Below are 11,100 nucleotides of genomic sequence, written 5' to 3'. Positions count from 1 at the left end.
GAGACAGAGTCTTGCTTTGTCACCAGGCTGGAGTGCAGTGGCACAATTTGGGCTCACTGCAACCACCGCCTCCCGAGTTCAAGCAATTCTCCTGTCTCAGCCTCCCAAGTAGCTGCGACTACAGGCACATGCCACTATGCCCAGTTAATTTTTGTATTTTTTTAGTGGAGACGGGGTTTCACTATGTTGGCCAGGATGGTCTCGATCTCTTGACCTCGTGATCCGCCCACCTAGGCCTCCCAAAGTGCTGGGATTACAGGCGTGAGCCACTGCGCCCGGCCTACCTATATTTTCTACAAAAATTTCCAACAGCTTTTTGTCTCCAATTAAGTGAATATAGAAACATTCTAATTTTTATAGGCCCTCAAAATCCCCACCATTTTCAAACCTCCCCCACCTCACTCACAACACAAAAGAAAAAAAAAAAATACTAGCAAAAACTTAGTTTAGAGGCCAAACACTGCCACTCATGCCTGTAATCCCAGCATTGGGAGTCTGAGGCGGGCAGATTGCTTGAGCCCAGGAATTCGAGACCAGCCTGGGTAACATTGCAAAACCCAGTCTCTACAAACAAACAAAAAAAAAAAAAAAAAAAGAGGGCTTAGAAGTTTGATAAATTTCAAATTTGCTTAACATTTTTGTGATTCAGAACTAGCATCAGTTACCTCTAATTATATTTTTACTTACTGCTACTATTTTATCATTAATATTTAATGTGCTAGGACATAACAAAATCTTTCCTTTGGTTGGTATTTAGTTACTACACGCAGCCACAGAATGAATCTGCTATGTGACACCTCAGAGACATGGATCACATGTCTCAGTCCCACACAACATTTACAGTCACACAGGGGAGCCCTCACCCACATTTGTACTCGCATAAGTGCACTGTTTTCCAGCCTCCTTCTCAAACTGTCCCTGCCCCCAACCCTCAAATGTATCCTCTCCATCTCGCCAGTATTCTTGCAGGTAACTAGAAAAACTGCAAGGTCAGCTCTGACCTTGGCTCAGATACAAAAGTTGGGGAATACATCACTCACACTGAATTTGGAAAGAAGCTTGCTGAGTGAGAAAACTCTAGCTTCAGCCTCCCAATTCATCATTCACAATTCACAGCGGGGCACAGGGCTACACTTTCTGCAGGGGAACTGTGACCTCAAATTGCAAGGGACCATAGTTGTCAAGACACGGAAACTCCTTTCCCCCTACTCAGCTCCACGGAGAAAACCCAGTCTTGTTTTAATAAAAAAATATGAAGATGAAGAAAATCTGTGAAAGCTCAGGCTACATACTCTTCCAAGTCATCGTATATAAGGTTAGTTGTCACAGTCTTCAGCTGGTGTTTATGTGGTACAAGTGGAGTCATCCTCCCCAAATATCAGCCTCTGTTTTTAGATTTAATCAAGGATGAAGACAGAAAGTAGTAATAAAAATAATTAACAATAACACGGGCTGGGCGAGGTGGCTCACACCTATAATCCCAACACTTTGGGAGGCCAAGGCAGGCAGATCACTTGAGGTCAGGAATTCGAGACCAGCCTGATCAACATGGAGAAACCTCATCTCTACTAAAAATACAAAATTAGCCAGGCATGGTGGCACATGCCTGTAATCTCAGCTACTGGGGAGGTTGAGGCAGGATAATTGATTGAACCCAGGAGGTGGAGGTTGTGGTGAGCTGAGATCGCACCATTACACTCCAGCCTGGGTAACAAGAGCGAAACTCCATCTCAAAGAATAAATAATAATAAAATCACCAATACTGAGTATTTCCTTTTTGCCGGGGACTATGCTAAGCCCTTTTTAAGCAATATGGCATCGTCACAAACTCTTGAGTCAGACCGCTCTGTTTGAATGAGAGAAACACCCTTGCAATAGCTAAGTCACCTTAGGCAGGTTATTTAACCTGTGTCTTAGTTTCCTCACCTGAAAACGGGGATAATAATAGCACCCATAGAATCATTATGCAAATTAAATGAGTAAATATATGTAAAGTGCTTAGAACAGTGGTTGGGCACATTACCATATAAATGGAGGATGCCCAATGAGGTTTGAATTACTGATAAACAACATTTTAGAATATGTAGCAAATATTGCATGGGACATACACCAAAAGCAGTCATTGCATATCTGCAATTCAAATTTCACTGAGCATCCTGTACGTACGTATGTATGTATGTATTTAGCTAAATCTGTGAACTATAATTCCATCTGAAACTCTTGAGGCTAGATATGTTTCAGGCCTCATAGATTTTTCAGATTTTAGAAAAGAAATACATTGCATATAACCACAAATCACGTAATATTTCAGCAATAGCTAGGGGGCAGGCCTGAAGCAAGTGCATTAATAGCTCTATAGGGAAACATATGCATATTATTCTTTTAAGTAGGATAAACTAAGTCTGAAGCAGCCTCCCATGAGTTAAGATCCAATTTCACCCTCAAAGAAATTGAGATCAGGCCCCATCTTGCCAACTGAGTTACAATGTTTACTGGGTTTGGGGCTAAGAATCAGCATTGTGGGCTGGGCGCGGTGGCTCACGCCTGTAATCCCAGCACTTTGGGAGGCCAAGGCAGGTGGATCACCTGAGGTTGGGAGTTTGAGACCAGCCTGACCAACATGGAAAAATCCCACCTCTACTAAAAATACAAAATTAGCTGGGCGTGGTGGCGCACACCTGTAATCCCAGCTACTTGGGAGGTTGAGGCATGACAACTGCTTGAAGCTGGGAGGCGGAGATTGCAGTGAGTGGAGATGGGGCCACTGCACTCCAGCCTGGGCAACAGGAGCAAAACTTCGCCTCAAAAAAACAAAAAAAGAGTCAGCATTGTGAATTTAGAATACTGCCACTACTGTTATTATTTTCTTCTTTCTCTTTATTTATTTATTTATTTATTTTTTTTTGAGATGGAGTCTCACTCTGTTGCCCAGGCTGAACTGCAACCTCCACCTCCCAAGTAGCTGGGATTACAGGCATGTGCCACCACTCCCAGCTAATTTTTGTAATTTTAATAGAGACAGGGTTTTACCATGTTGACCAGGCTGATCTTAAACTCCTGGCCTCAAGTGATTCGGCCCGCCTCGGCCTCCCAAAATGCTGGGATTGCAGATGTGAGCCACCATGACCAGCCCATTATTATTTTCTTTTATTCTCACACTAAGTAAAAACTGTTATTCCCATTTTACACATGGTGAGACTGAGGCTTAGAGAGGCTATTTATTTCACCCAGGATCATGTGGCTTGTAAATAGCTAGATCATGCTTCAAACCCAGTTAGCCTGTCTGCCCTTGTCTGTGATATAAGCATCCATGCCCCTTCCTTGTTTCTTTGCATTCTTTGTACAGCTCTTATTTTGAAAGAGGGATTACAATAAGAGGACACAGAGGAGAGGAGTTATGGAGAGGAAGCATCTCAGAAATGATTGGCACCTGCTGAGAAACGGTCCAGAAGGCGACCAAACACTCTGCTCTTCTCAACCGTCAGCGTGCACGCCCATGCACGCACAGCCTCTTGTTCAAGGCCCTGATTTGGCCACAATTCTCCTGACACATGTACTCAGCAGCTGTTCCGCAGACCCCTGGGCACACTGAGGGTCACATTACACTCAAAAGAACTGTGTCTTTGGTGAATCTTTCACTACAGAAACAGCAAAATCAATGTTTGTTTTTTTTTCCCAACATTAGAAAGCCATTTGCCAATGTGAAAATTAAAAACAGAACAGCGAGGGAAGGCAGGAGGCAACCTTCTTGAATGTCAGTCTGTAAGTTTTAGTCTTGCATTATGATTTCATAATCCCACATTAAAACTCACAAAATAAGTGGTCCTCCATACCAAAAAGTGTTCTAAACTCAAGCTGAAAATTTATGAGCTCAAACATTCCCATTTCACACATTGCAAGAACCCTACCACAGCCAAAGCACCAGGCGACATCAACTCTAAAACCTGCCCTGATGGATACACCCTACTCCATGACATCCTCTCACCACTGGAGAAAACCCCAGGTCAACAACTCAATCCTGGAACAGGAAAGGGCCTGGGAGTTCCCAAATCGTTCCAGGGTCTTGCCTGGCATGGCCCCATATCACCAAGGAAAAGATGGAAAGGAGCCAGACATGGACATGAAGCCCGGCTCTGCTAACTCAGGATGCGACCCTGGGCAGTTGTTTAGCCTCTAGAAGCCTCCATTTCCTCGTCGGCAAGTGAGGCTGGTGACAGCACTAACTTCATAGGGGGTCTCATGAAGGTTTTATGAGATGGTGCCTATAAGTCACCTAACGTACAGCCTAGTTAAAAAATATACATAATATTGATCACTCAAGAATGGAACAAAAGGCCAGGCACCGTGGCTCACTCCTGTAATCCCAGCACTTTGGGAGGTCGAGGCCCGTGGATCACAAGGTCAGGAGTTTGAGAACAGCTTGACCAACATGGTGAAACCCCGTCTCTACTAAAAATACAAAAATTAGCCTGGTATGGTGGCAGGTGCCTCTAATCCCAGCTACTCAGGAGGCTGAGGCAGGAGAATCACTTGAACCCAGGAGGCGGAGGTTGCAATGAGCTGAGATCATGCCATTGCACTCCAGCCTGGGCAGCAAGAGCAAAGCTCCATCTCAAAAAAAAAAAAAAAAGAGAAGAAGAAAAAGAATAAAACAAAAAAAGAACTCTACTAATGTAATTACCTAACTCACTACCCTTATACCCTTATATAAGGTCTCAGAGTTTACAAGCTCTTTCAGTTTCCCATCTCAATAAACACCACCACTCAACCATCACCAAAAATCTAAGCATCATCCCCAATTGTCTGCTTTTGCTCACAGCCCACATCGAATCCCTCATTAGGCCCTCTACCTCCAGAACCTCCCCCCATTCTCCCTCTACATCTCTTGAATTCAAGACAGCATCGCCTGTTACCTGGCATATGGAAATAAACCGCCTACCTGGGCCACCTTCTTCTATTCTTGCTCGCTATGGTCTCTTCTCCATTGAGAAAAACTCCCTCTAATGGAGCTCTCCACCAAGACAGCTTTTTAAATGCTCATAAGATGTACTCCCTTTCATAAAAGCCTCCAGAGGGTTTTTAGCCCACTTAAGCAAAGCCCAAACTCACTGGCACTTGGGACCCCCATTGACTCCCCATCACTTGCACCTCATCTAGCAAGCTCCTCCTGTTCCTCAAGTCCACCAAGTTCAAGCTTCTGTGTGCTCTTTGCCCCACCTCTTTCCCCCACCCGGAAAGGTGGGGGAAAGACTGAGCCCCTGCCTCAGTCTTCACACAGCAGTTCCCTTCTCATCATTCAAAGGTCACCTCCAAGGTCATGTCCCCCGGCTTTTCAATCTAGCCACCCTGTCACTTGCTCTCACATTATTCTATTTTAATATTTCAATTTTCTCTATAACATGTTCCACTGACTGATAGTTTTCTCTTTCTTTTAGAGATGGGGATCTCACTAATTTGCCCAGGCTGGCCTACAACTCCAGGGCTCAAGCCTCAGCCTCCCAAGTGGCTGGAACTAAAGGCTCGTGTCACCATGCCCAGTCTGATAATTTTCTTGTTGCATAAATTGCCTTATTGTCTTTCTCCCCATATCTGGTTCACTGCTCAATTTCAAAACTTAACTCCGAATCTGGTGTTCAGTAAATATTTGGTGAATTTGTTCATTAACCCCTTAAGGCCAAGAGGAAGGTCAAAGGGCCACATGCTCAACTTGTTTGATGACTTTCCTTTTGGAAAAAGGAAAAAAGTGTCCCTGCCCACTTAAAGAGTGAAGGTGAGGGCTAAAGTCTGGCTCCCTCAAATCTAGGCCCTAATGCTGATGTAGGAGGGAAATCTAACAGCTGTGTATGGGACCCCTAGGTAGCCCCACTTTCGGTGTCCTAACAAAAAATTGCAGAGTACTTTGACCATTCTGTGACCCAGTAAGCTGCAAGTTTGTTTTCTTTTATTTTTTGAGAGAGATTCTCTCTGTCACCCAGGCTGGAGTGTAACGGCACGACCTCGGCTCACCACAACCTCCGCCTCCTGGGCTCAAGCAGTTCTCATGCCTCAGCCTCCTGAGTAGCTGAGATGATACGCATGAGCCGCTACGCCCGGATAATTCCAGCTGCAAGTTTTTCCCAGCAGGCTTAGGCCTAAACTGGACCCTTGAACATTCCCAAGCACTGATAAAGGTATCTAGGTTGATGCACAAAACTTTCAAAGCAACTAGTGCCGCCTCTGATCCAAATTCCTTTAACCCTCAAATAGTCTCCACACCCTAATGCCCCGACTGCAGACATACCTAAGTAGAACACTCGTTTTCTCTGTCTTGAGGATACACTGCAGCACTTTCGATGTAAATTGCCATAATAAATGCTTTGGACTGACTGGCCACCCTGGCATTTATTCAATGCTTCTTTTTTTTTTTTTATTTTACTTTAGGTGCATACTATATCTGGCATTTCTCCCCATGTTATCCCTCCCCACCCCCCACTGTCTCTCCTAATGCTTCTTTCTTTAGAATCCTAACTGGCCCCATCTTGGGATGGTTTAGGGTACTCCCTCCTGGGAAGTTCCTGTCGCTGCTTTTGGGGCAACTCCAGCCACAAGTTCGATGGGGTAAGACAGTGTGGCAAAACTGAGGCAACCTTAAGCCCTCATCTTCACCTTGGGGTACCCACTGATAACACAGACTGGTCACTTCAAGAGAAGTTTGACTTGCAATGTGGAACAGAAAAAAATGGGATTCCCGGCTGGCGTGGTGGCTCACACTTGTAATGCCAGCACTTTGGCAGGCTGAGGTGGGCGGATCACGAGGCTGGGAGTTCAAGACCAGCCTGGCCAACATCGTGAAACTCCGTCTCCACTAAAAACACAAAACTTAGCCAGGTGTGATGGCAGGCACCTGTAAGCCCAGCTACTCGGTAGGCTGAGGCACGAGAATCACTTGAACCTGGGAGGCAGAGATTGCAGTGAGCTGAGATGGCGCCAGCCTGGGCAACAGAGCAAGACTCCATCTCAATTTAAAAAAAGAGAAAAAAAAGAATTCCCACTGACAATGGAAGCATGGATTTATTTATAAAGGAGCCTTGCTTAGAGGCAGGCAAGTGTGGCCCACAGACCAGAAATTATACAACGGCTTAAGGTAAAGAGGAATTTATAGCCAGCAGAGCCATAGGAAGACCAGTGTTCTCCGCCTGTGGGTCTTAAGAGAAGCCATTCAGCCTTCGAAGCCCCTTTCTGATTTCCTTGTAACAACGCTTAGAATACCACAGCTGTTTTTTGCAAGGAAAAAGAAAACAGGAAACCTAAGCTCCACTATTTCACACCAAAACTTGAAAGTAAACTTAAAATTTCTTCAAAATTGCATTTCGTGCTTGGTAAACCTCAAGCAAACAGAATACTAAAAATACCACCTGTTTTCTCTTCCACTCCCCAAGGTACCATAATTATAACTTGACACAGGATGGAAAACTGTGACTTACCAGCTTCGATGCATTCTGGCTCCAGGCAGTACTCCTGTTTAGCTTGGAGACTTAAGAATCCTTGACTCACTGAAAAAACAGACCAAAATAAATGGCTGACTCGTAGCAGACCACCATCGAGTAAACCACCCTTGGAAACATATGCAAGACATTTGATATCAGTTCATCCTTCTCAGTGTTGATGCAGTATTCAAAAACCCAGTAGGTTCAATGTCACGGAGCCAAACTCTAGTTGCTAGCTAAATAACTTTGGTAAAAGTGTGGGTTGCTTTGAAACTCAGTTTCTCTCCTCTGTAAGATAAGTAAGTATAACCAGATCAGCGCTCCTAAGAGCGTGGTCTCTAGAGCAGCAGCAGCTACTGCTACTGCACCTGGGAGCTTGTCAGAAAGCCACTCCAGATCTTGACTCAGAAACCCTGGGATTGGGGCCCAGCCATCTGCAGTTTAACAAGCCCCCCAGGTGATTCGGATACATGCTCAAGCACGAGCACCAGTGGTCCAGATAATCTCTCAAGTCACTTCAACGTCCATTATCTGTGGTTTAAGTCTCATACTTTCACTCTACTGGTTATAACTCCATGCCCATATTCAAGATGGGAAAACTGAAACTTTTAAACTATGTCATTTGGAGCCAATCAGAGTGGAAATAGAAAGCTAGCATGTGTGGCTTTTAGAGTTCTGGATCTTATCTAAACCATCCATACAGATATGGACCAAAAAAGGGGTAGGGGTAAGGAACATCCTGAACGTATCTCAATCACCTGTTAATAGCAACCGTTATTGTCCGCCTGCTCTCTCTCAACCCCACAAACCCTCCACCCACCAGGCCCAGCTTAGCGACCAGACATTTGCAACTTTGTGGACCAAGCTTCCAGCTACTTCTTCCTTCTCCCACCCCACAAAAAAGTCTAAAATTGAGATAGCTTTTCACCAATGGTTTATTGTCCCCATCTGGCGGACAACATTATCTAAATAGATTTCTCCTGAAGTACAGAAGGGTGCCCAATTTGTCAACTCCAGGTAGCACCTGGGCATTAGCAGATGCGAATTTAAGATTTCAGAAATATTTGTGGTAGCTGAGGAAATTCTGGGGAATTCATTCTTGCTGTGCTCTGTGAGCAGAAACAATGAATCATCTGGAGATATGGCCACGGTGAGAGGGATGGTGGGAGGCGAATGGGGACCAAGGCTCTTTGTGGCAGTATCGGAAAGCTTGGCAGTATCTATATTTCTGCTAGAGATGGAAGACCTGTAGATGACTAGCCAGTGTGGCGAGTTTTTAATATTTACTAACCCACGCTCTAAATGGAGCCTGCTTTTTCTTTGTTCTTTTCTGTGCTGTCATCCTCCAGCCTCTTTGCATGTGTTACATTATAGATTCAAAAAAACTGCCTACGGAACATCTCAGGCCTATTTTTAAGAAAGCACACCTTAGCAAAAAGGTGTGTTTTGATTTTTATATAAAGCAAAAAAAAAAAAAAAAGGTAGGTAAAAAAATATATATGAGCAGCATAAAGATTAGTGTGCAGTCTTCCAATAGGCCTGGGTGGTAGAACCACGGGGGGAATTTTCCCCATCAGTCAGTTTTCATATGTTGACCTAATGTTCTTTAGTGAGCATGTGTTCTTTTTAATAATGCAAAAATAAGCTTTATTGTAAACAATAATAATATTTTTATAATTCTGGACAATATCTTCTTGATCCTAGCCTTATTTTAAAAAACAAAAGAGCTAATAAAATCATTATTTAAAGACTTATTCCTTTCATGAGAAATAATTCTTGACCCAAAACTTCAGAGGAAGAAATAAAATCAAGTATCTTTATCTAACAATGAATAGAATGAATGTTTTAAATATAATTAATTAGACTGGGCGTGGTGGCTCAGGCCTGTATTCTCACCACTTTGAGAGGCCAAGGCAGGAAGATCACCTGAGGTCAGGAGTTCAAGACCAGCCTGGCCAACATGGTGAAACCCCCATCTCTACTTAAAAATACAAAAATTAGCTGGGCGTGGTGGTGCATGCCCATAATCTCAGCTACTCAGGAGGCTGAGGCAGGAGAATTGCTTGAACCCAGGAGGCAGAGATTGTAGTAAACCAAGATTGCACCACTGCACTCCAGCCTGGGTGACAGAGACTCCGTCTCAAAAAACCAAAACAAATATATATATGTATATATATATATATATATATATATTTAAGTGGGACACCGACAGACCCAACCCTTCAAGGAAGAGCATTATCTCCATGGATGGGGTTATTTTAAAATCCAGCAAATAAATGATAATCAACAAACCCAGATAATGTAAAGGTGTAAGTGAATGAAATAGAGATAATAAAGAAATTTTTTCCTTTTGCGACGGAGTTTTGCTCTTATTGCCCAGGCTGGAGTGCAATGGCGCAATCTCGGCTCACCGCAATCTCTGCTTCCTGAGTTCAATCAGTTCTCCTGCCTCAGCCTCCCAAGTAGCTGGGATTACAGGCATACCCCACCATGCCCTGCTAATTTTGTACTTTTAGTAGAGACGGGGTTTTTCCATGTTGGTCAGGCTGGTCTTGAACCCCCAAACCTCAGGTGATCCACTCACCTCAGCCTCCCAAAGTGCTGGGATTACAGGCATGAGCCACCACGCCCGGCCAAGAAAATATTTTTGATATAAAAATTAAAATGTTACTTTTGAATGGTTAGGAGTTTTAAAAGATACATGTAAATGGCAATTTGGTTTCTCATTGTAGATTTCTCCATAAACAGAGGAAATGCCCTCAGGATACAGGGGAGTCATCCACAGATCAAGAGCGTAAGAATGGCCAAATCCACTGCCTGTTTCTGTACGGCCCATTGAGCTATGAATGGCTTTTCCATTTTTCTCATGGTTGGGAAAAAGAAAAAGAAAAATAATATTTCATGACACATGAAAAGTACATAAAATTCCAATTTCAGTGTCTAGAAAGCAGATTTGCTTGGCACACAGCCATGCCCATTTGTGTACATATTGTCTATGGCTGCTTTTGTGCAATGACAACAGAACTGAGTCGTTGCAACAGAGGCCGTATGGCCCACAGAGTCGAAAATATTTACTATCTGGCCCTTGACAGAAAGTTTGCCGGCCACTGCATCTGAGAAACAGATTGTGGGGAGGAAGAAGAAGGGAAGGAGAAGAAGAAAGGACACTTGAAAATAAATAAACTGGTTGCAGGCAAATATGTTTTCCATTCTAGTGCTCTGCAGCTTCTCTGAAGCCACCGCGAGGCCCCTGGCAATCACTCTTACTGTAGAAGCAGTAAGGTTTCGAAGACAGATTATCCTGGAGCCTCAGATAAAAAGAAGAGTTAGTAAGAACGGATGCTGGAAATTGTAGGCATGTAAGTGAACGTGGACAGGCAGAGAAACATACCTCAAAGTCAACCAGGAAGCCCTTGAAGAGAAGATGACCCTAACTAGAATATTGTCACAAAGAGCATTGCTGAGTAGGCCCCTGGAGTCTTTCAGACAAGCACTTTGACTGGGTACAGAGTGGAGGTGGGTGGCAGAGCCGAGGGGAGGGATGAGGATGGGGGGAAAGGGGGAATTCTAAAATAGTGCAGAAATATTTGACAAAAAGAAGTGTCCCTGAATGTATACATCCAAATAGATGTGG

The 11,100-nt window shown here is 43.9% G+C and overlaps 1 protein-coding gene across 1 annotated transcript in view; it reads right to left on the bottom strand.

Moving 5' to 3' along the window:
- Window positions 1-11,100, bottom strand: part of PHEX (phosphate regulating endopeptidase homolog X-linked) — a 222,302-nt gene that overhangs the window by 208,269 nt on the left and 2,933 nt on the right. The window contains exon 2 of the mRNA XM_032286120.1: window positions 7,464-7,532. Within this exon, the coding sequence (XP_032142011.1) occupies window positions 7,464-7,532 (69 nt within the window). The remainder of the gene's footprint in view (window positions 1-7,463; window positions 7,533-11,100) is intronic.

Source organism: Sapajus apella, unplaced genomic scaffold (genome assembly GCF_009761245.1).
Source record: "Sapajus apella isolate SASKATOON/1434 unplaced genomic scaffold, GSC_monkey_1.0 scaffold17, whole genome shotgun sequence".
Lineage (NCBI taxonomy): Eukaryota > Metazoa > Chordata > Mammalia > Primates > Cebidae > Sapajus > Sapajus apella.
Note: the sequence above shows the minus strand (reverse complement) of the source record. Positions and strands in the feature narration are given on the sequence as shown.